The sequence below is a fragment of the Drosophila serrata genome, unplaced genomic scaffold (assembly GCF_035046125.1).
Source record: "Drosophila serrata isolate PLE 108 unplaced genomic scaffold, ASM3504612v1 contig_165, whole genome shotgun sequence".
NCBI classification, from domain to species: Eukaryota; Metazoa; Arthropoda; class Insecta; order Diptera; family Drosophilidae; genus Drosophila; species Drosophila serrata.
The window spans coordinates 3,442,244-3,468,651 of NW_028257063.1; the positions used below are offsets into that span (position 1 = coordinate 3,442,244).

Sequence of the window (26,408 nt, forward strand, 5' to 3'; positions counted from 1 at the left end):
GAGAAATACATCCTTTTCCCCATGGTCGCATATCCCCTCCATAAATTCGAGGGAAACCCGCTATAAACACTCGATGTAACACTCGACGTATGCGTAATATTATGACTCTTTTTTTGTGAATTCCTGATACAGAAGCTTCCCTCTATAGTGTATAGTATTTTTCCTATTTCTCCATTTCGAGGATTGAGGATTTTTGCATAGCACGTGTAAGCTGATTACGTTACCAGATTCGTTCCTCTTATTTTTACCATCGAGAGAGATTAGCGCGGCTAAAAGGGAAAGCAACTATTCAAGTTATATGGCATTTTCTTTTTTTTTTTTTTGGTCGTGGGTAGAGCTTTTCGGCAAGGAAATTATCGAAGGGGAAATGGAAAGTCAATATTTTCACATGGTCAGCACAGGAGACACGCACACAAAAGTATTTCCTCATTCAACGAGAGGAATAATTCCATTTATAGTATTTTGTTTTTCACTCGATTGGACCACAAAAGTAAATGTTTGATGTTATTGATTGATTTCAATTGAATTTCCCTGAGCACGGACTTAGTTTTGGCCATTTATTTTTCAATTTGGACACTTGGCAATTCGAATACGATTAAGCGCTTGAGGAATATTTAACAAGAAATTGGTCTTGAGTGATGATTTTCTTGCAAAATTAATGATTCCAATACACAAGTTTTGATTTATTTGAAAAGAATTTCACTTTCACTTGGGTTTTCCCCTTGAAAATCTTTTCACAAACTCATAATTAAGACGCTCCTGGAATAGAAACGAACTCGGAAGAAAATGGCTTTCGTTTTTGGCCAGTTTTTGGAGTCCCCCCACACTCACACTCATCAACTTTTGGCCTTTTAGTGCAGTTCGATTGGTTGCCATTAATGGCCAGACAAAAGCCGGACGGACAACGGAAAGGATGTCCCCAATCGAAACCGTTGGCCATTTTGTGAAAAACGTTTCGCCAGAGCTGCACTTTTGGCCCAAATGCTGAAGTGCCTCCTCCTCCTCCTCCTCCTCCTACTCATTCACTAAAATTGGCAACAGTTAAGAGGGAAATAAATTAGAATTGGTAATATAAATCTAATCTCTCTCACTCCAAACACAACGCACTCGTATCCATCTTCATCCAATCTCGGCGTCAAGTTGAAAATGTAATTTGAGCTCAAATTACATTTGAGTGCGGAATTAGCACAGTTGTCAATCTGTGCGAGTGGAGTGTGTGTCCTGCGTCCTGTGTCCCGTGTCCTGTGTACTGTGTCCTGTGTCCTGCGTCCTGTGGAATGGGCCAGCATATTAATGGCATCAACCACAATGTCCGAGGCCAGCACAGGGTGCAGTGTAACTCGTTTATGTCTGCTGCTGTTCCTGCTGCAGATTGCAGGTTGGAAAATTTGAAAATTCATGAATTCCTCTTCATCAGAGGTCCAGTTTCCACTTTACACTTTACACACACAGACCCCCAGAGAGGTCGAGCTGTTTACATTCAATTTGCGGCCGAGGCGAGGTCTGTTTTCCCTTCAGTCATGATGATTATTTTTGGAGAAGGTAAAAAATTCTACGGAAAACTCAAAGGCGACCTGTTGGCCAGAGCAAATTAATCATCTCATTTCCATTTGCGGCCATTATGGGGGAGCAGTAATTGCATGCAATTAAAATGGAGATAGTAGTTAACATTACTGGTTTTGTGGCCAAAATGCTGATTGCACTTATTATTATAATTATTATTATTATTTTTCTAGGGTTCTACCGTTTGAGAGGTCAGTCAGGAAATGCAAATATGTACATCCCGTACTTGTTATTGAATTTTCTCCCCTTCTCCCCTCTGCTGTACTGTTTTTCATGCTAATTTATGAATATCAATATGTAACGGGCCCTTTTCGATCCAGAAACCTTATCACGCTTGGGCACACAGTGCGTATGCTTAACCAGGCGTACACACGATGCGAATTTATGCAGCAGCGGGTTTCAAATTGTGGACTCTGGTCCAGGACCCGAGCACACATTAAACAATACATGGACATATTCCATATATTCTCCTGAGGGAGCCACAAATATTAACATTTAATCCGTTTTGTCCAAGGGAAAATTACAAGTGTCCTGACTGCCTGATTGATTGATTGATTGCTTAAGTTTTGTTATTGAAACAATCTCAGTTGCTGTGAAAATACATAATTTGCAACTGGTTATTAAATGCTTTATGTATTAAGAAAGTTATTTGCTAGAAATTAAATATATAGTAGTTATCTTTTAAACCCTGAGGCCAATACATTGTTTCTTTTCTGATAAAACAAAACTAAAGAGCACAACAGTAGCTAAATATCTGTTATGGAATATACCCCGAAGTAAACGTTCTTTTATACAAGATACATTTGCGTTTCTCAGCTTTGGAAATATCAAATAAATGTATGCTCATTGCATTTAATTTGAAAAATAACATTTTACATTTTTCCCCCCCGAGATGCCTTTTAATTTGGCCAGGTAATGGTACCTGGTAGTTGGCCAAAAACCAAGCCGCTTAAGGGCTCATCCTGCTCTGGCTTTTCCCTCCCCTTCCTCGTCCTGGATTTTCCTGGGCTTGGCTTTGGTCAGACTGCAAATTGCTTATGCTCTTTGCGTAATTACAAGTGCTGAATGCCACCTGGATCCCGAATCCGAGTTCGAGTCCGAGTCTGAGACCAAACCCTGGGCCACGCCCCTATTTTTCCCACAATTTTCATCTACTGCTGGGGTATATGTACATGTGTTGTGAGTCCAGCTCCATGCGGGGGGTTCAAAGTTTTCTTTTAAAAATTCCCATTGCCAAATGGAATGAATATAAATTTGTAAAAATATTACATTACGCTCTCTCGGATGTCTAGGACAGATGGTGGGTAGGGGGGTGGGGCCTGGCTTATTACTTGCAATGAATAAATAAACAAGGATTCGTACACACACAGGTCCTGTGCCAGAATGTCTGTCTGTGTGTCTGCGTACATGTGTTGCTTCCGCGCCATATCCTTTTCAGACTTCTCGCTCGCTCGCTGTTTCATATTTCGCAAAATAGTTGACATTTTTCATTTGCATCAATTCCGCTGGCACATTTCCACTGTCTTTTCCCTTCGTGTTCCACGTTATGGTTATTGAAATCGATGCTGTTACAGGACCATGTTCGGCAGTAAATTAAAGGCATGTCCTGTGCTGTCTTTGCTAGAGATGGTCCTTGTAATGTAAGTCAAAAAAGGAGGGATGTCTTATCTTATGTGAAGCTGATAGTCAGTTCCTTTGAGACTGTGCTCTATCAGAAAGCTGATTAAAAAGGATACTGGTAAAGGAAAAGCAAAGGAAAAGACAAGTTTTTCTAGGTATAACCATGAAAAGCTGATAACAACAGGGACTTGTTAAGGACCTTGGCTTAATTCCTTAAAATCTGACAAGCTAAGAGTTGTTTTTGACACAAGAAATAGTCTTAAGCTTAAGTAATCTTTGAAAATCTTGTTAAAATATAAACAGGAACAATATGATAATTACAAGGATTTAATTTCTAACTAACTTAGATTTATATTTCCCAAAAAACAACACTCTCAAGTTTAAGGATTACCAAGTATCCGGTTAAAATCTTCTTAAGCTATAAGAAAACAAATCCATAGAGTATAGAACCTTCTTCGTTTTCCTAGTTTTCTCCTTTCGTTTCCTCCTCCTCGTTTTTTTGTTTCTACTTTTCCTACTTTGCGACATATTGACAGCTTCGCGCTGCTTTTTCATTTCATTTTCGATTTCGTTTTCATTTGGTGTCGCCCTGGCAATGGAAAATGTTGAAAACTGGCACTCGAAATTGACTTTCGCCGTTAATATTTGATGCATTTTTCCCAGGCTCCAATTTTTGCCACACTTGCAGCAGCAGCAGCATCCGCATCAGTATCATTGAAAAGCTATATTTTTATACCCATAGTGCATTACTCTAATCATCAAAGGTACGCTCCAGTTGTCTTCACCAAACCCCTCTCCTCTCTCTCTTTGGAATACAATTTTTGCCCCTTTGAAGGCAATCTGTAAAATGGATATTCATCTCATTTTGTTTGCCCTTGTTGGGGGGTGCTCTTTGTTTGTTTTTTTGAGTAAGAAAAAAAGAAAATGAGAAAAGTGCAGGAACCGATTCCTGGCTGAATGCACTCTATCGGTTCTATCTATCATCGCATTATTGGATTAATCAATCAAGTTGCTACAGCTTCTTTTGCTTCTTTCATTCAGAGATTTTCACACAGAGCACAGCAGAGCCTATATATATATATCGAATATATATATCCCTGGCAACATCCTGGACTACTCTTGATTTACGACCTCGTCTCATTAAGCTCGGCAATTGGCAATTTAACAATTTCTGAATAATTAATATTCAATTATGCAACTGCATTGGGGCCGATAAAAAAGAAAACTATAACAAACACAATCCATTATCCATTATCCATTATCCATTATCCCCTGTTGATGGATTATTTATGTTGCGGTAATTATACAAAAGGGTTCGAGTGCGTTTTTGCTGTACAAAAGAAAATTGCTGCAGGCTTTTCCTGTGTGTAAGAACTAAAACCGTTATCACTGGCCAGCTGCTGCCCCTTTTTTCCTTATTTATTTTTTTTTTTGGTGCGTCAGTTTCTGGGTTCTCTTCTTTTTTTTTTTTTTCAATAACCGCAGCGTACAACCCGCAGCATCCTGGGGCCATCATCAATGTGTGGGGGGGAAGGGGGCCATATGTCGCCACTAAGGATTGTCAAAATATTGGATGTGCAGAGCACCCACACTCTTACATACTTATGCGGAGCATTTAGCATCATGTGTGTGTGAGTGTGAGTGTGTGTGTGTGTTAGCCAAAAGCAGGTCAATACTTTTGTGCTTTTTTTTTGTTACTATTACAGCAGCCTCCGTATCTCCCTCCCCTTAACCCCTGCAAAGTGAAACGTAAAATTGTTTTTTTGTTTGTTTGGTTTTTCCCCTTGTTTATTCAGTCGTTGTCGGAGGCCCTGTTTGGTTTTGCTGTTTGCTCTCGGCCAAACAGGAAAAGGAACAGCGATAGCGACGAAAAAGGATACAAATACACACACACACATAGACACACACACACACACACACACACACACACACACACAGAGATTCTTAAAAATGCAAAAATTAAAGCATAACATTTCGGCTATTGGTCACGGCTCAAATCGTTTAGGCCACCATCCATTCAACTTTCTTTCCGGCCATTTGCAGTTACTTTAGTTGGCTGTCACTGAAGTGGACATGCATCAGGACATGATTTCAAATGAATTTCGGTTGAATAAATCTGAATATTATATTATATAGAGGAAGGAGCTAGGAACATTTAACTGAGATTTTGTTTAATGTATTCAGAAGAGATTCAAGAGATGATATGATATAATCCTAAACAAATCTATAAGAATTTTCTTTAAAATCAAAGTTTATGGTATCTTTAGTAAGGAGCTAGGATCATTAAATTATGATTTTATTTACTATTTACTTAAGATTGAAGCAAATTTCAAGGTTTTGTGCTATTTAAAGTCAGATTTTAAATACATTTTTTATGGAATTTTTAGGTTCAATCGATAAATTGCAAAACAGAATCGTTTAATATAAATTGCTCGTTAAATATAGATCAAGATTGAACTCATATATGCTTTATTTTTAAACAAATCTATAAGATTCTCCTTTAAACAAATTCTCAAGAATGGAATCGCAAATCAAAATCGTTAAATATAGATTGAATAAAGATCTTTAAATATATATCAGATGAAAAAGATACAAACAAATCTGTTACACAAATCTCCTCGCTTTTCTTCCCAACTTATTTCAAGGATATTTCTGGTACTTCAACCCTGGCTTTAAATCAATTTTCTGTGGAATTTTTATGGCTAAATCGAGGAATCGCAAATCAGAATCGGTAAATATACCCAGGGGAAGGCAGGAAATAAAATTCGAGGTCCCCGCCGGCGTTGAGGCCAAAGTCAACAGCAGGCAATGTTATACTGCAAGCCCTTTTATTTTCAAAGGGCGTGGCACTTTTTAGCCATAAACAACGAGAGCAACAATAACAATAATAAGAATAATAATAATAGCAGAAACAGGCTACAGTTTTCCCCGAAAAAAAAACGAGACTAGGGAGCCAGCAAAACCTTTTGCCTGTTTACATTAAAAGCCTTTTAATTTGTATTCTAATTTCAATATTTGCTAGAGCTCAACAATGAAATGAAATCCGGCCTGCGTCCTTCAGAAAAGAAAGGATAAATATGCGAGTGTGTGTGTGTTATGTGTGTGTGTGTGTTGTGTGTGCTTATGTGTCTGAGTGGAAAATGGCGGACGGGAATATGCAAATGACATTAGGCCATGTAGCATAACTTCTGGCACGTTTAGGTCGCGTCGATGGAGCGCAGCAACAAGGTCCTGCGTAAGTGTGTGTGTGAAAAGAAGGTCCTTGAATCGTTTTTTAAGTGTTCGTGTCGGAAATCTTAAGGAAAGGAAGAAGCTCTTGGCTGGATTAAGTTGATGAACTCCAACTCTCGGGGGGAAATTAAATTTGTACACGCCGGAAATCGTGAAATCATAATGTTGCGGATTACCTAAGCTGAGAAATTTAAAGGTCTGGCTTTTATATTTATTATATCCTTGAAGTTTGTATCTATGGAAAGCAACAGGGTACCTCTTTTGAACATGAGCTCCCTGCCATGTGGCCAAAATTCGTTTACACACTCAACTAGCCTGCAAGAGATCCATCCACCTGCTAATTTGGTCAAATAGATGCATCCTGGTTGGGGGGCACGTGGCGTATACGCAATGTTGGCATGACCCCTTTTGGACCCATTCGATTGTTCGAATTTGAACACAGCGGGCAGGAAATTTCGCAACCAACTCTGCGTGTCACAGCATGAGATGCAGCATCTCGGCAAAATGGCGGTAAAATGCATTTTCTATTTTTCACCAGGCAACCCGAGGCGATTGAAGGGTGCCTAGGGGGGAGCCAACTGTCAGGACGAACTGCTGACAGATTTGTGCTGGGGAATTCTATTCCAGGAGCAGCTTAGATGGCCTGTCATCGCCATGTTTTGGTGGAGAACATTGTTACGTTCGGCGGAAATGTTGCTCTAAGCTCTAAGGTCCAATGCGAATGTCAATGGCAATGAGGTCCCAGGATCCCAGGATCCCATGTCCCAGGATTCGGGGGGACCCCGGCAAGAATGACCGCAAAATGGATGTGGCCCCGGCTGCCTGGTGACTTGGTCAATCGGACAGAACCCGGACAGATCCCTGACAGAAGGTTGGACAAAAGGTTCGCGACTGAGAGGATGAGTGACTCCTGGGGAGAGGCTGTCAGTGGCAGGAGCAGGAACAGGAACAGTAGCAGTAACAGTTCGGGTTGCGTTTCCGCCGGATGCTAGACTTGATGACGACCCATCATCCCTTCCAGGAGATGTGTGTGCGGACCATCCGGCTACTCCATCATGTGTCTGTCCATCTCGAGCCTTTGAAGTCATCAAAAGTTGCGATTTATGCATATTAAAAATGCTTTTTTTTTATTAGCCTTTCGCGCGAGCTACCGGAAAGCAGGAGAAGCAGGAAAAGTCGAAAAGTTTCCGGGTCTCCGATTACAGCGACGTAAAGGAAAGTTTCCGTTTGAAGATGCCATGTACATATTGTTCTCGTATTTGTACTGCTCTTATTGAGTTAAACAGTTCGCAAAGTTGAGAGTAAAAGGTGGAGGAGAGGCATGAGAGCCAACAACTTTCCAAGATGCTTTGGCACTTGAAGCCGACTTTCTGACTCAAATTCCCATTGTTTGACTTAAATTGCTTGTCCCGGAGTTTTGCAACACGCTCTCGAATATTGCATGCGAAAAGTAGACAAGTACAGGAGATGCTGAAGGAAAAGTATAGCTAAGAAGTTGCTTGCTTAATTAAAAGCAACTTGACTGACGCATTGTCCTGTCCCGGCGTGTCAGGTCCTGCGACTTGCCAGCTGAGTCCTGGTCAAGTTCGCGAAAGACATTAAAAAACGAGCGCGGGAGGGAGGACACTATTGCCTCCTTTATTTCGCGGAGACAAAGGCTTAATTGCTTTCCCACACACACACACTCGCACACACTGAGAGCCAAGTTAGTGGCCATTACGAGCAGCTGCATCAGCAGTGGCAGTGGCAGTGGAAGTGGTAGCAGAAGGGCTGAAACAAATTGGGCCCTTGCCTTGAAGAATGCACCGCTTTTGGCCCAAATGGGCAGAACGGATCGGAGCAGCTGAAAAGAATGCCTGATGCAAATAACTTGCGAAGGCGGAAGCGAGCCAAGGCGAAACTGACAATGTTGGCAAATGAAAAACTGGCATCAGAAAGATGGGAAAAAGAAAACTGAGACGGTGGAAAACAAGGAATCAAGAAATGCCCTGAAATGTGGGCCATGGGCAACAGTTTTTGATTTGCATAAACAAAAGGTTCAAGTGTGGCGAAAGTGGCTGCCCAAGCGGGCAAGTTGATTGAAGATGATGATGCCCAGGCCTCAGTGCACAATAACAAAAATCAAAGAATTATTAAAAGGTATAAATAAATATATAATATATATAAATATATAATATATATAAATATTTAATATATATAAATATATAATATATATAAATATATAATATATATAAATATATAATACAAAACAAATGAAAAATATTATAAAAGGAAAACAGTCTTTTTATGTTTAAAATAATTAGAGATATATATTTCAAAGGATTAATCCTATAAGTAATTTCCAGGAACTATAGAAAATAACGATATATCAAAACTACTTTGGTATTTAACGCTTCATTAAATAAAATGCTACATAAAGAAGCAATTAATGTATATATTATTTTTAATACCAGGATATTCTAATTTTAGTCAGAAGCTTCAAAGGCACTAAAGGAACCATTTCCGACCCTTTAAATCATATATATTCTTGATCAACATTAAAAGGCGAATCGTTTGAGCATATTTTTGAAGAATTTTTTTTTTTTAATTTTTTTTCTATTATTTTTTTGCAAAAATTAAAAAAAAAATATATTGTTAAAAATTTTATTTTTTTTTAATTTTAAATTGAGTATGCAGATTTTTTAACCTAATAAAAACTAGCACAGAACAGCTTTCCGAATTGAAATCAAAGCTTTTTTGGCTTAGTTATGATACTTTAAAGCTTTCATTTATAAAAAAACAAATGTATTTAAAAATATTTATAAATATCGAATATTTGAAGCTTAGTTTTTATCGATTTCTGTTTCGATCTTCTAATTTAATTGCTAAAAATGCTTTTTAACTTGAACTACTTATTTTTATAAATTTAAAGCAGACACATGGCGTATACTTGATATAAGGTTTTCTCGTTAAGTACACGCCATGAATGCCAGATATCTTTTAAATCGAAGACTATTTTTATACCCTTTCAGTGTATTATAATATGAGTCGGAAGCTTAAAACGATGTGAAGGAGTCATTTCCGACCCCATAAATCATATATATTCTTGATCAGCATCAAAAGCTGAAACGATCTGGCTATGTCCGGAAAAAATTTAAATTTTGCAAAATTTTAAAATTTTTTAAGAGTTTAAAATCTTTAAAATTGTCAGGCAAAAAAATTCACCAAAATTTAAATTTTTTAAATTTTAAACTGAGTATGCAGATTTATTAATCTAATAAAAACTAACATAGGGCCGCTTTCCGAATTGAAATTAAAGCATTTTTGGCTTAGTTATGAGATTTTTAAAACTTTGATTTATCGAACAAATTGTCAAATAAAAATATTAATAAATATCAATTAAAATGCGTATTTTTGAAGCTTAGTTATGAACGATTTCCAATTTAATCCTATTATTTGATGGCAAGCTAAAGGGGTATATAAACTTTCGCCTTACTTTCTTGTTTGTATATATTTTATAATCTACCAAGTCTATTCTTATAATATTAAAATAAAACCCAAGAACTCTTGACTTGACTTAATAAACTCGTTATTTCTCACTACCAGACTCCTCTCCCTTCCTACAAAAAAGCTCCATTGAAAACACCTCTATTCCATTTCCCTGGAAAACACAATTCCCCGAATTCGGAATAATCAAAACAAACCTAATAATTTGTTTCCGTGCAGCTGTGCCACATGGCAGGCACCACCACCATCACCACCACCAAGGTCGATCCACCTGGCCCCAGCAATTCCTTGTACCTTGCGGTCTCTGCGGCATAAAAAGTTGAAGGAAGGCTCGGCAGGAGGCAAGGCAAGGATGGAGGCGGGATATCAGGATGCAAGGATGCAAGGATGATGGGATGTGGCTGCTCCTACTGCTAGTGGCCCCCAGGATGTTGCACACTCAATTTCCTGCGCGCATATCGCGCTTTCGTCTGTCAACAAATGAAACAAAAGAAACAAAGGCTTAACCGGAGTTGATTGTTTGCCAGGTTGCCCCCTTTTTTGGCCAAGAGAGAGAGAGAGGGAGATGGAGAGCTCCTGGCCATGCATACTACTGCAAAAGTTCTCAGGGGGTGGCCAAGAATGTTTTGCATATTGTTCCCCTCTTTTATAATGCAACTTTGATACAAAAAAAAAAACCAAAGATGAGTTGAAGGAGTTATTGTGTTGCACAAGAAGGTGCTAAATATTCATTCAGATCTGTTTGTCATGCGAAAGACAGCAAGGCAACTTTGCTTTTCTTTGCATAAATTATGGCCAGCAAATTCAAGATTTCTCAAGGATATATTTTTTGTGTGAGCAGAAAATCTGCGTTTGTTAACTCACAGATTTTCTCTATAAATAAATCTTTTTAAAGCTGGCAAAGCGACAAGAACTTTTAATTTATCCAAAAAGCAGCTTGTTGAATAAAATACTTCACTTTACCTCTTTAAAAATCACAAAAGAAGATTTGGGAAAATCCTTTACTTTCTCAGCCAAAATTTGTGCAAATTTGCTTTCAACGAGAGAAAGTTTCGATGCTCTCTCTCTATATATTCGTGGCAAAGATTGATTTTCATGTCCTGCCAGGATAATCAGAATCACTGACGTCATGCTTTACTGCATTTATACACACACTAATACACTCAACATACTTAGACAATGGCCGTTGTAAATAATAAGGATAACGTTGACCTTCGGCTGCGTTACGTTTCGGTCAAGGAAATGGCCAGCTTTTGCCACCCCCTCAAAGGACATTGCGCTAGTTTTTACTCTCTCTCTCTATGTATATATATCTTTTACTATATATGTATATATAAAACAAATGCATACACATAAATAATTATTTTTTGTTGCCATTTTTAATCACATTGTTTGGTAGCAGTTTGATGTCTCTGGGTTGTGAGCGTAAAAAAAAGGACACCACTTGACAATTTTGCACTTGAAAGTGGGGATTTTATTCATGTTATATTTTATTTATTTTTTTTGGGGCCAGGCTGATGATCTCTCTGTGTGTGTGTGTGTGTGTGAGGGCTAAAAGCTTTCAAGAACACTCATACACAGATTTCGCTCTCTCGCTTGCTAACTCACTCGCTCGCTTATGTTAATTAAGCCTCCACTTAGCCCCGGCCAAACTATTCGAAAAGAAAAACGCTGAGTGTTGCTCGCTGGCTGTTGCTGTTACCCCATTTTCCCTAGCCGGGCTTTTCAGGCTTTTCAGCTGCAGCAGCAAAAGCAACAGCAACAGCAGCCTGGTGACATTGCGCATACGCCACGTGAACGCCTGCAGACGACAGGACCTCCCTTCCACCTCCCTTCCTCCACCTGTTATTTAGCTGGGCTTTTTTGCACTGAACCTAATCAGTTTGGCTTAATCAACTTTCGCCTGGGCCAAGATTAGCCGCCATTATTAAGGATTAATGCATGCAGGAGTCCATTGTTGGCCTGTTGTTTACGCGACTGGCATTCCTGCCCCATTGTGTTTGTTGTAATCGTTCGCATCAAGGTCGTCCTCATAATTTCCTTCTTTTATTTTGTGTTTTTTTTTTTTGTGCCCCCATTGTCAACGCTAACTTCTCTCGTGGGTTTTCCTTTTTTTTTGCTTTATTTTTCCCACAACGTTCCTCATAGATAAAGCGCATAAAAGATCAAAGGCCTTGAATAAAACATCAAATAACGCGCTTGTCAAGCGCCAATCGAGGCATGGTAATGAGAAAAACAGTTTGGCATGCCAACCGTCTGCGGAGTGGAAAAGCCGCTCGGAAAAGCCACGGGTCGGGTCAGGGGGGTGGGGGGATGGTCAGCCGCTACTGTCAGCCGTTTGACAAGCGATTAAGCCAACATGGTAGCAAAGCGAAACGTGGCCAAAAAGACCAGCAGCAGCAGCAGCAACTGGCACATCAATTTACAGATAAGCTGGCAATTAGAAGAAGCTGACTAGCTGAGCGTATTAAAATCAATTAGAGAAACGCAATCGGAAAATGCATAGCCACAGGTAGAAACTACCAAGGGAAAGGCATACAAACTGGTTTTAAATGAAGCTGCAAAGGCACTGGAAGAAAACTAGTCAAAACAAAAATAACTCTTGATTACTAAATAAAATGAAGAGCACCCCAATTTCCCTTTTAACCACTGATTAACTCACACTTGGACTCTTAAGGAAAACTTTCCTGCTGTCAGGAAACTCATTTCCCCTACTCTCCCCTTAAAGCTAATTATGACTTTTCCCAGTGTATCCAGCATATGGACAATTATTACACACAAAACATTTATTATTAATGAGCGGCAAATGTGGCTTGAACAGGAGTGCTGGCCCAGACACCATGGCCGCAAGTCGATTAGGCCAATTAGGGTGTCTCCCTCCCTCTCTCTCTCTCTCTCTCTGTGTATTGACAATTGAGGACATTGCAATTAATTAATGAACGAGTAAATGTAAATGTCCAGTGCATGTGCACTTGCTGGATGGGATATATGTATGTACGACCAATCTGAGGCCACTAATTGCGATCTCTACACTCGCTTTGATGTCCTAATGGCCACCACCGACCTCTCTCTCTCCCCTCTTGCAAAGCTTTTCCCAAGCTGGAATCGGAAAAGTCAGATGGGGGCGGGAGTGGGTGGTCTCCAAGCCGATTGACACAGTTATTAAAAACGACATGTAGAATTGGCATTCAGGCATGCGGGCAACGACATGGCCATCGACATACTTAGGCGCATAGTTTGACAGGGGCGGGGTACTAACTTGGCTGACAGGCGTGCAAAGTGGCCAGAAGCAGCAGGGTGCCACATAGCCCTTGTCGATGTCGAGATGGCATGCCACTGGCACTCAGAAACGGAAAAAGGAAACATTCCCCGAGATTTTAGTCCCGGAACAACACAGGGGGGAGCGAAAGCGACAAACGTTAAGGAATTCAATTAGGCAGATGAGTGGATATTTGACTGTATGAGTGCATGTCTCCGTGTATGTTGCCTGATAAAAGTGCTGGCCAAGTCAAAAGCCAAAGCCAAAGAACCAGAGCCAGAGCCTTATAGCCAAGCGACGACATCTGACACTTCACATGGCCGGATGAGGACGCCTTATTGGCCTCAAGTTGTGACTAAGCTGATGATTTTGCTGATCCCAAACCAGAGATGAGTTCCAATGGGGCTTAGAGCAGAACTTTTCAATATATATGAGTGAGTACATATCGATGATGATGCATTCAGTGGGCTGGGTCAAGGGCTACCCAAAGTCAGTCCAGACCAAGAGCACTTTTAATATTTCCACACACACAGAACTAAAATAACAAGTATTGCACAAGGCAAGCCAATAGAATTAAGCTTTAAATTGTTTATGTTAAATAATAAACTAAAAGTTAAATGGATTGGTCATTTAAGTTTAATGCATCTTGCTCTAATATTTCAACTTGTTAAATTATATTCTAACTAGAAAGGTTGCTATATTCGCCCATAATTGGTTTATAATACCACTAAGAAAATCTAAAATATTAAATGAAATATTAATTGAAATATTAAATCAATAGTATTATATGCTAGTTTTTTGGGTAAATCAAAGTTTTTCAGATATCATAACTAAGCCAAAAAACCTTTAATTTCATTTCGCAAAGCTTTTCTGTGCTACTTTTTACTATGTTAATAAATCTGCATACTCAATTTTTTTTTTTTTTTTTTTAATGGCCATCACAACCCTATCGGGTCACAGCCTGTTGCACAATCTGCCTCCACGCTTCCCTGTCCTGGGCCCGCGCTCGCCAGTTGGTAACACCAGATGTAGACAGGGCTTCCATCACCTGGTCCTGCCAACGTATCCGGGGTCGTCCTCTCCTCCGTTTTCCGACGATTACCGCATCAAATACCTTACGAGCCGGAGCGTCTTCTTCCATGCGGGCGATGTGACCCAGCCAGCGGAGTCTTTGAATTTTGACTCGGCTTACTATATCAACATCCCCGTACAGCTCATACAGCTCGTGGTTCCATCTGATGCGATAAGCATCGCCAACGCAGATTGGACCAAAGATTTTGCGGAGAATCTTTCTCTCAATTTACAATTTTAAAAAATTTAAATTTTTGTCAATTTTTTTGTGACAATTTTTAAGATTTTAAACCCTTAAAAAATTTTGAAATTTTGAAAAATTTTAATTTTGTCCGGACATAGCTAGATCGATTCAACTGTTGATGCTGATCAAGAATATATATGATTTATGGGGTCGGAAATGACTCCTTCACTGCTTTTGCAGCTTCTGACTAAAATTGTAATATCCTGGAAAGGGTATAAAAATATATGAGTATCTTTGAATTCTTTCCTTTTGATTAACTAAAAAAAAGGCATATCATTTTATAGTAGTATAAAATGTTGTATTATTAAATCAGGTCAAGCCAAAGACTAAATTGTTACAAGTTATAAAAGCACTTTCATATTTTTTCTGCGGTGCAAACAAATCCTTTGCCACAAATCAGCCAAGACCTCGCGCTTTTCTATATATATATATACTATAAGGATGTATATTCACTCGTGAAATATTATTCATGATCTGGGTTAGTTTCAGCCAAGTCCTTTCTGCAGTCCTGCATTCATTTATCATTCATCTCGGGCTGTGGGCTCCTCCAGCTTCACCTCCTCCTGCACTGTGTTACTTTGTTTGCTCAGCAAATGTTGTGCTGGAGTTTCATCGGGTTTCTGCAAGGATAATGGGCGGTGTGTGGGTGCTCCAGAGATGGCGTCACCGTAGCTCGAACGCAGCTCAACTGAACCGTTTTAATTGCTGCATAAATATTAGCTTAAAATTAGCCCATTGTGCGCCATATAACGTTCAGTTCAAGCTCAGATTCACAGCGATTGTGTGCGTTTGCTCCCCGCATACTATATATGTAGTATCTAATATATATATCTCAGATTCAGTTTCAGTCTTTAGTCTCTGTGTGTGTGTGTGTTCGCAGTCAATTACCACATATTTGTCTATAATTAATAAGCTTCCCAGCGGGGACTTTAGTTTTGTCTCGCTGCAGCTAAGGCTTTAAGCAAATAGCAATCACTTTTGTCGTCTGCAAAGTTCTCGTTTATTCAATAGCAACTTTTTTATTATTTTCTCCCTTTTTGTATGCAGAATTTCCACGAAACAAGTTTCCATGTTGCCATGTTGCAGTTGAATAACTCCTTCCTCTCCGCTGCAGTTTCGATTTTTGCGTTTATTTATTTATGCCACTTGCTGGGGGAAAATCGGCTTGCTCCCTCGATGCCTCCCTTCGCATGTAATACCTGTGTGCACCCCTGTTTATGCTATTCTACGCTTCAAATTAATTTCAGCTACCTGTTCGTGTATACAACAAATCGTATATGCGAAATGGTTCAGAGAAGAGAATTGAATGCGAGCCCCCCCAAAAGAATTGATAAAAATGTACTCCCCATTTCTGTCAATTCAAAATTCACCGATTTACAAACAGATGGTGTGCATTGCACAATTCCTTTTCCATTTCCATTTTCCTACCGAAAATGTATTCAGGTTTTCATTCATATGCTCAATACATAAGGTTTTTGCAAATCAATGTGATATTAGTTGGCAAACATACTTGAGTACGAATTCGCACAAGAACTTCATGTGGTGTTCATTTTTATTCAGTTTGTAAGTATTTTTAAATATTCAACCAAATATTAGGGCACCTTTTAAAGAGCAATTTCGAAATGAAAACAAAAAATTATGTGAGATTATACATGCTTTTAAAAATGAACGAATGGCGGGGAGGAGTCCTCCACAGGAGATGCATTCCCTAGCAATCATTGCCGGTATTAGTATTCAAGGTATTAAGAAGGAACTTAACATAAATATAAATAAGTGAATATGGAGTATTAGTCGCTATCCGTGAGGGTTACTCCAGGTGATTGAACATCCTTGCTGATACTGGCCAGGGGAGAGTCTATGTCGCTATGAGTCTCACGATACTTGCTGAACAGACCCGGCATCTTGTTCACCGGCGTGTGGAATGACTTTGTTACGTTTTTAGCTGGAATCGACAGTAAATTCTTATTCAATGCTGACGGAATGCTAGGGTTGGTGCTGGAGGTGGCACAGTCAGATGATGCCACTCTTCCGGCCACAGCATTAAGTTTTGGAGTGCCAAAGAGTCGTTTGGGCTGCATGGATGTGTGGCCCGCACTTGAATTATCATCCAATCCCTGCTTGGGTGTGCCCGAGTGCCAGAATTCTGGCTTCGGTTTCTTCTGGTCGGTTCTGGGTGATGGAAAGAGATCCATTTCGTTTGTGGAGAAACTCTCCATGGCCTCCTTCCATGCATAGACACGCGGCAGCGTTTTCTTATCGATATCCACATTGAATATGGCATTGAGTACATCCAAATCACGCTTCGTTGGCTCTTTGCCATTGATAAAGAGCTCGTAGGGTTGGATACCGGGCGGTGTGCGGAAATGATCTTCATCGTCGCTGCTGCTTCCAGTTTTCGCATCGAAAAAGAAGTCCTCCTCATTGCTGTCTTCATCATCATTGTCTTTGGTACGCCAGGCCGTTGTGGATATGGGCGATACAACAGAAGACACAACAACCCTGGATGAGCCCAATCCCGCATCCGGTGACTGCTTCACTTCCTCCTCGGCTTGGACAACGGTGCTTAGACTCTGATGCAGCTGGGAAAAGTTCCAGGCCTCGGTAGTCTTCATCGACTCCTCCACTTTCGCCAGCAGATAGGCCTCTAGGCGAGCCAGGCCCTCTGCAGAGCAGATGTCCACAAAGGAGTCGAGAAAGTCCCAGTATTCACGCCATTCCAGTTGCTCCTGGCGGGCCAGCTGGCGACCCACCACCTCCAGACCCTTTCCGATGTCCGAGTTCTTGATGTGGCGCTCCCGAAAGCTGTCATTCAGTGTGCACACCGACACATTCAGGCTGCGGTTCATGCTCATGTCCAGCATCGACATCTCTTCCGTTATGGACATCGATGCGGTGTCTCGATAGGCCAAGTATAGTTCTGGTTTCGCTTGACGCACCGGTGTGGATGGCAGTTCCAGTGAATGGACTAGCTTTGCGTTGTTTATGTTGTTGTTGCTCTCGTAATCGTTGCCATTGGGCATGTGTAAGGCGGGGCTAAAGAGCATCTTGCGAGACATTTGAATCGAACCCGACTTGCTGGGCGTCACCTTCACCGGCGAGCTGAACGGCAGGCTGGCCAGCGGGGACATTGCGTTGGTGCCCACGCGTGGCGGTGTCTTCCAGCGACGATAGAACTTCATGGCCTTGTCGCGGGACATTGGCCCGGCGAGAGCACTGATCGACAAGTCAACGCTGAGGCCCTCGCACTCGTCCCTCTTGTGCTGCAGATTCGGTGGCTCGTTGGGCGAGAAGGGACGACCCACTTGCGGTGGCAGCTCATTGGTTGCGGAGCGCAGCACGGGCACGTAATGTGGATCGCCCATGAGAAGTTCCAGCTTCTTGATGGTCTCTGGCGGGGCATTGGCATTGCGCTGACAGATGATGTCCCTGGGTTCCTTGCCGTCACGATTTGGCAACGACTTGCACTGTGGATAGCCGATGAGCACCTCGACTACCTCTACATGGCCACTCTTTACAGCGAAATGCAGCGGCGTCTCGCCGCGGGCCTTGTCCGGCATATTGAGGTAGAAGTCTAGAAGATTCGAGTTGAGGGCGGCACACATTTTGGGGCTTCCCTCCTTGCCCGCGTACAGTTGAGCGAATTCTGGATCCCCGAGGGTCTTTAGCAGCAGCTCTGCAATCTTGGCCTGGTTTGTTTGGGCGCAGATGTGAATGGCATTGTAGCGAGGGCCCTCCTTCAGGCTCGTGGGTGTGTCGCCGTTGCTAATCAGGTAGCGGGGATTCTCCCAAACGATCTCCTTTACGCGCTCCAACTTTCCAGCCTCGATCTGCTTGCGGAACTCCTGCAGCTCTTGTTTGGTGGGTCCGCGGAAGGGAGCGCGCTCGCCGCTAACCGCAGGCTGCTCCTGTTGTTGTTTCTGCTCCTCCTGCTGCTGGCGGTCATTGGCAATGGCCTCGACGCTCTCGAATCCAAACTGGACGTAGCTTTCGGCCTGTTCGCGGTTGGGGAATTCGCGCACTCGCGCCTCTTTCTGTGTACGCAGTACGTCCAGCGCCTTGGCCTTCTCGGTGAAGATCAGCCATTCGTACGTGGCTTTGCCATCGTCCGCGGACACTGCCTGCGTCGAGTCGGGTTGGAGGGAGTCTTGTTTTGTCTCGGATTCCGTCTTCGGAATATAAACCCCGAAGAATGACATCTTTTTTCAAGAAACAAAGTGATATTTCTTTTTTTTTAAACCGTTTGAAACTAGGGCTGGGACAACGCTGATAGTTCTGCCTATCGATACTTGGCATTTTTGATCGTGCACGCGTGCGATAGTTGCGCGCTATCGATTATGCGGTTATCGAGAAAAAATACCAGACTCAAAAAGTGCTCAGAAGTATACCAAAAAAACTGTTACTATTCAAATTTTAAATAATAAAAATTGCAATATAATCAAATCAAAGAATATGTATAAAACGATACCCAGAACAAACAAAAATAGCTGAATATGACGAATTCAGAAGTACATTACCTAAAAAAAAATGTTAAACAATTTCAGCAAGTCCTTAATGACAATTTAAAGTGTTAAACAAATGTTGTATTAGGTAATATCTTGTTAACAGGCATTTTATAGAGTGATTTTTCCCACAACTATCATTGAAAAATGTAAATATCTTCATGCTTATGTGCACTTTAAGCTGTAAAGCCAAAAATGTGCTACATCTGCTTAAAATTTTACATTGAAACCAGCAGCCTTTCATTGCTCGACATTTTTGCATCAATCAAGATGGTCCTTTGGCTTCGTTAAGAACGTTTTGGTGTTTTTTTTTCTCTGTGCTGCCTTTTTTTTGCGACAATTTGCAAGATCTTCATGCATCAAGGACAGGCTAAACGTATGCAAATCATTATGTTAATCGTGTACCATCAAATTTTCCAGCGTCATTCATCACACTGAGCCACACTTTGCACTTGGTGGATGTGCCAACAGCTGCGGCTCCCCTCCCTCCAGTCTTTTCCCCTGTTTTAGTTGCTTTTCAGCCCAGTTTTTCCCCACCCCCGTCTCTTGGTTACAATTTTCACCGCTGCCTCACCCCTTTCTTTTTCTCACAACTTTCGCACCCATGGATAAACCCAGAATGGGAACCCCCCATTTTTTGGGCCACCGCTTGCTTGCTTTGCTCTTGCTGCTGCTTAGCGCCCGCGTGGCTAAGTCGAAATTTACACAAGGCCCAGGCGCAGGACGCGTTGAGCGGTGTAGTGTGCTTGGTTATGCTGAAATTTGCACTTTTCTGAAACACACACACGTGGCAGGAGCAGGAGCAGGAGCAGGAGCGGCAAAAGTAAACAAGTTTAGTATAATCAACGTTCCACACGGCAAAAAGTGTTGCACATCCGCTTACATAACGCACACACACATCCATGGATAGCCAGGACATGGAGATGACGTAGTATATGTTTTTATTAGCATGCTTTGTATGCCCTGCATGCTGCTGCTGTACTGTCAGAGGCTCACAACCAAGATAGGGAGGGTGGCCAGGGGGGCTGCATTTATCAGTTCCAGGAATGAAACGAAGCGGAACGACAGGCACCGGGGGCTTTCGAGGGTCTTTCGAAGGGGTTACGGGGATTCCAGCTGTCTCACGGTGCTCGTAAAACCACATTACCTGTGATTTCCGAACACATACACATACCCTGGGATGGCTTGTTCATCAGCGTCGAGCACGAAGCGATTGGATATCTACCAGAGCTGGGAACTGGGAGCTCGTTGCTGTTGGCCCTTTGGCGCCTTTGTGCCACGTTCATTGAATGTTTTTCTATTAATTTTTTATTGAATGATGCCGTTGCCTTTCTCTCTGCCATCTCCCCGGCATCTATCGTGCCATCCAGGGGGTTCCCTGCGGCGGCATGCTAACTTTATTCAATTCCTGCACTGCTCATGCGAAGCACACACACACACACACACACACTGGTCCTCCATCCTTGTTCACTCCCTCTTTTTCCCCTCTTAGAAAAACCTCACCTCAACTAGTAACTTATTCCTCCTTTTAGCCGGACAAGAGAAGAGGAGCCGTGTAAAGTGGCTGAAAAATTGCTAGTACTTGCAACGCATACCACATGAAGGGACGAATAAGCAAAAGGAATCGCTTCAATCGCTTGATACCCTTAAAAAGGGAGGGAAATCAAGGAAATCAAGTAAAAACTCTTAGCATTATCCTTAAAGTTTAAGTATCAATGGTTGAAAAGACAGTATTCGATAAAAGATTCTTTTCTATATAAAAATTGAATTTCAATTGATAAATATCACAACTTTTCAATAGCTTGAGCAGTTAAAGCTCAAAATAATAAAATGTAGTTCTAAATACAATTAACAAGGTATAAATTTACTTCAAAAAGTTTAATAAACAAACAAATAAGGCAAGTTTGTTCTTATATTTACTGACTTTTTATGAAATATATTCCAAATTGTCAATATTTTTGAAGGAAAAACATCAATGTTTCATTCCATTCTAATATGATGAAGGTTTAATTTAATATTATAATACTTTTTAGGGTTAAGTACACATCAAAAAGATTCGTTATTTAACTCGGTACAAATGTTTTCCTATAAAAGATAAGGTATTCCCCTAATCTTCACAAACAACAAAATTGGCAATTTCAATATTTTTGTATGGAAAAATAGATTTTAAATAGATAAGTATAATTAAAGTTAAGCCTTTAAATTTAATACCTTCATCATAACATTTAGTTTAGCATATATTAATCTTTTAAATATAGTTATACCTTTATATTAAAAATCTAAATATATTTAAAAAAGGTATAAATGCGACCTATAAAATGATACAAAATAAACACCCATAAAAAGAGAAGTAACCTTTCCTGTTCATTTTTTTTTCGACTTTATCAAAGTTAATCTAATAGCTCTTGATATCCCCGGCTCATACCACCTAATTCCCTGGGATGCGGCAACAAATGAGCGACATGATGTGGAACATTTTGCTAGTTCCTTAAACTGAACAACAGAAGAGGACGAAGGACGAGGGCAGGACGAAGAGCTGGTTAAGCCTCGAACGCCACTCCATTTGGAAGATGTTTTTTACGGCTCGCCACAAGCACATAAAAAACCACCAAAATGGGTGACACACAAAGGAGCAGCCACACACATACCAAGGCAATGAAATAAACAAAGCCGCAGAAAGACTTACAAGGATTCGCTGGAGTGAGAGGGAGAGAGATAGCGAGAGAGAGAGAGCGAGATAGTGCCAAGTGTAGGAGAAAGGATATGCAGAAAGACAGGCAAATTTGGTTGGGAGACCAAAAGCCGGACCGCTGTCAAAATTATCAAGCAGCAGGTGTGCCCCTGCCACCCACTGTCACCTCTCCCACTCTCTCTCTCTCTTTCTTTTCCTCATTTTCTGTCTCTCTCTTCCCTCCTGGAACAGCCGCTGGCATTATTGCTTTTGTGGCTTCTTTTTTTGTTGGGTAAATATTTTGCATAAAATATCAATTTCATATGAAAACGTGCGAGCATATGAATATGTGCGACTTTAAAACTAATGAAATTTAAATGAAAATTGAAATTTACCAAAGCTGCAAGTGTGTAAACTTAATAAATTGTTAAATACATTAAATGCCCGGTGGCCTTTAGTCTGCTCTAAATAATGTTGCATAACTTTCAGGGCAACAAACAAATTTTTTGTATTTTTCTCGAAAAAAATCCCAAGAACTGTCAGTTCTTCTCCGTGGGTGAGTTTTTTGATAAAAAATGCAAATGATGGTTATTAAAATTCCCAGAAAAGGTTGCCACCTTCAGTTTCAGATTAATTGCCCAACATTTAAGGTGACATTAAGCTAGGGGAAACCCCTAAAAAAAAATAAAGGGACAACGATACCCACAAGTTAATCGAAAAGAAAGAAAAAAAGGGAAAATGGAAGAGAAAACGGAAACGGAAACGAACGTATTGTAATGGCTGATGTCCCTGGCAAATGGCAATTTCACTCGATTTGGCCTAGGAACGAAGGGCGATAAAATTCGAAAGCAGATTTACTTGTTGATTTCCACGGTAATTGAATTACCCGCGAATAAAGTGCGGACGAAATGGGTTTCGACATTTTTGGCCGCCCTTCGGCTGCCCCTTTTATTTTTTTGTTTTTTTGGGCAAACAAATTGGCAAAGTTAGGGAGAGGACGAGAGAGGGGCTCCGAAATTAATTCCATTTTGGGTTGTGTGTGTTTACTGGGTATATTTTTTGGGGCCAACTTTGTGATGACAGCCTTTGGCGGCGGCAAACGGGGGTCTGAGTACACAAAAATTTAATTGCAATCTAATAGAGTTTTTATATATCGAGGTTTTTGGCCTAATGTATTTTCTGACCGTTGTCAATATTAGATGGAATATATATTTACCATTGAGGGGGGAGTAAAATAAATTAATTATAATGCAAATTATTCAGGCTTGGTTAGGAATTTGAAAAATGCTATAATGAAATTATTATTATATAAGCAATTACTTATGATTTTTACTTTGAAACATAATACTATATTACCAGCTATATTCTATTAAGAATTCCTTTAGTTTTTAGACCTACAAAATCAATTATTTAAACCTTAAACTGTCCTCAGGCTTAGTTAGTATATATTAATATTCATAAACCTGACTGACAAACTCACTCTGTAGCCCAAAGGCTTTTCGAGAGCACCTGCTGTCCACTCAGAGGATGTCAGGCGTTGTAATAATGTAATTGAAAAGAAATAAAACTAAAAATGTAAACAAAACGCAAATGTTGGCCGTGGGAAATTCACACCCCTTTCTCTTGGCTTCCCCTTGTTATGTGGCATTTATTTGTTAATACGATATTTACGCCCTCGAAATCCTCGGCAACTATTATGCCGTGAAATGGGAATTTTTCCAATCAAAACACCACGCCAGGTTTAGTGGTAACCATATCACGTAGCCTGTTAACGGAAGGAATAAATATTTCAGGCACAATTTCAGACGGGGGCGGCGCAACTGGCATCCACTTAGCGTGGCTCACACACACACACACACACCCATCCTCTCCTGCCATCCTGGTTTTCCTACGCATATAAGTTCGAGTGGAAATCGCTGCTCTGCGTCCAGATACGCTCGAATGTCCGCCCGAATGGATTCCCGCTACTTTGCCGTCCAAAGGAGGGCCTTGGAAATTGTGGGATTCGATCCGAGTACGCGGCAGCTAAAGCTAAAGCATCCCATTTGGGCTGGGATCTTGGTCCTGTCCCTGATCTCCCACAACTGGCCCATGGCCGTGTACGCTCTGCAGGATCTCACGGACTTGACCCGGTTAACGGATAACTTTGCCGTTGTGATGCAGGGTTCACTGAGCACCTTCAAGTTCCTGGCCTTTGTGGTGAAGCGACGAAGGATTGGCTCCTTGATCCACAGATTGCATCAACTGAATGAGGAAGGGAGCAGGAGTAGTGTCCGCGGCAAGGAGCGCATCCTGGAGGAGAACCAGCTGGATAGGTATGTCTCCACAGCCTTTAGGAATGCCGCCTACGGAGTGATTGTGGCCTCAATCATAGCACCCATGCTGATTGGTCTATTGGGTTATATGCGCTTGGGTATCTTCACACCGACCACGCCCATGGAGTTCAATTTCTGGCTGGACGAGAAGAGAGCCATCTTCTACTGGCCCATCTACTTGTGGGGCGTTTTGGGTGTGGCAGCAGCCGCCTGGCTGGCCATAGCCACGGACACACTCTTCTCCTGGCTAATACACAACGTGGTGGCACAGTTCCAGCTGCTCGAGTTGGAACTCTCGAAGGAGCAGAGGGATGACCAAGAGGAGCTTCATCTAGTGAAGTGCATCAATCGCCATCGCTTGGCCCTTGAACTGGCCGAAGAACTCAGCTCCATTTTCGCCGAGATTGTCTTTGTGAAATATATGCTCAGTTACCTGCAGCTCTGCATGTTGGCCTTCCGCTTCAGCCGGAGTGGCTGGAGTCCCCAGGTGCCCTTCAGGGCCACCTTTCTGGTGGCCGTCTTCATCCAACTCAGCTCATATTGCTATGGCGGAGAGTATCTGAAGCAGCAGAGTTTGGCCATATCGGAAGCGGTCTATGCTCACAGTAATTGGCCAGAAATGAAGCCTCAAAGGCGACGACTTTGGCAAATGATTATGATGAGAGCCCAGCGACCAGCCAAGATATTTGGTTATATGTTCAATGTGGATTTGCCATTGCTTTTATGGGTACGTATTGTTGGTTACTAATATTTAATAATTTTAATTGTTTTTATAGCTGATTTCCAACTATATTCTTTTGACAGGTCACCAGAACAGCGGGTTCTTTTTTGGCTTTGCTAAGGACTTTTGCTTCTTAGATTTAAGGAGTGTTTAGGAAACTAACTTGGAGATTTGATACAAAATGGTATTAAATAATACATCAAGTAAAATGATATAAAGTTAATAAATAACTCTTTGATAAGGTTTAGAATTTATAGATGACGAAAAGAAAAATGTATAACAAAGTCTACGCTCCTGAAGACAAGGACTTTTGCTCATTAACAATGTTGAAGAAACTACCTCGGAGATTGGATCTTTAATTACTTTATGTTTATCTTTAAATAACACTTAATAGGTTTAATTATTCACTCAGCCGCTTATAAATTATAAAAAGAATAACTAAAACCTATAGAGTATTAAAGTGTGTAAGAATAACTTTACCTTCTGAGGATATTTTCACATTTAAACCCACTTTTAAAATCTAAAATTAACCTATACAGCTCAAGCTAACATTACTTAAAATATTTAACAACTAATACCTTACATTTTCATATAATATAATTGTTTAACCTTCCTAAAACTTGTACTTTCACCTTGCAGCATAATTCTTTAACAATTTCCAACTGTTTCGCCGAGTATATATGACCCTAATTAGTGGAGATTTCAAAGTATATGACTGGGAGATATGTGTATATATGCTTTTGACAGAACCCGGACCCACCTCTGCCCCGGGGAGCAACCATCCAGCAAAACCTGGCAATGGATGCAGTAAGAGTTGATCCCACTAACATGCCACTGCAGTCGGCAGTTGCTGAAGAGAATATGAAATTCATGAGCGAATTCCATAGAAGCTCCTGCTCCACAGCTCCTGCACAGCTCCGTTCATGCGTGTGGCCAGGATGGATGGCAGTGTATGACAGGATATACACATTGTGTATCCTTAGCCCAGGTTGGAATTTGTTAACTGAAAAGTATGCAACACGGCATGGCTCATCGTTCAGGTGGAGGCGTGTAGCAAGTTGCCGGAAAAATAGCTACTCGAACTATGCGCCAGCCATTCCAGTTTGTTGCCAGCCAGCCAATGGCCCTGGGGAAAGCGAGACTCCTTTTCGGGATGTCTTGGGAGCTTGGAACTTGGGCTAGTTTCGGGAGAATCAGGTGGAATGCCGGGGTCTTGAGCCGGCGACTCCTCCGCAGCAACCCATTCAATGGCGGTTAAGGAATGTTTTGCCTGTTTTGCGGAATTTTCGGGGCTTGCTGCTTAGTTGAGATTTGAATTCAGTTGGAAAATTTGGAATTCGTTTTATTACATTTTACAGCTCAGCAGCGACTTACTCTCCTTCCTTGGCACACCTTGGATTAGGTAACAAATTGCGCTCAGGTATAATTAATTTTTGTCTCTGACATTTGATTTATTGGCCCTGACCAACAGCCACAACTTTGCAAGCCAAATCCCGGCTACGCAAAAAAAACAAACGAGCGGCGATTAATAAACGGAAATCGCCTTTGGGCCAACCAAGAGCAGCTATACGAGCCATTAGACACCTGCGGCATAAACAGCAAAATCGAGCATTAACCTGATATACTATATAGATATATACACAAAGATATATATACAGAAGGTTATAGCAAATTGTGGCCAAGATAAGAGAAGCTGGCCAAGTTGAAAATAGTGAACAACAGAGGGGC

At 41.1% G+C, this 26,408-nt stretch overlaps 2 protein-coding genes and 1 pseudogene across 10 annotated transcripts in view; 1 reads left to right on the plus strand and 2 right to left on the minus strand.

Moving 5' to 3' along the window:
- LOC110177087 (uncharacterized) overlaps window positions 1-26,408 on the minus strand; it is an 89,820-nt gene that overhangs the window by 23,344 nt on the left and 40,068 nt on the right. The gene's annotated exons all lie outside the window — the stretch shown is intronic.
- On the minus strand, window positions 15,990-23,254 carry LOC110177088 (ankyrin repeat and LEM domain-containing protein 2 homolog pseudogene; annotated as a pseudogene). Its single transcript, XR_015270426.1, has one exon. The product of XR_015270426.1 is annotated as an ankyrin repeat and LEM domain-containing protein 2 homolog pseudogene (transcript).
- Window positions 22,774-26,195, plus strand: Or45a (Odorant receptor 45a). The gene has a single exon (XM_086827172.1). The coding sequence runs from the start codon at window positions 23,586-23,588 to the stop codon at window positions 24,705-24,707; it is 1,122 nt and encodes a 373-aa protein (XP_086683298.1). The 5' UTR covers window positions 22,774-23,585; the 3' UTR covers window positions 24,708-26,195.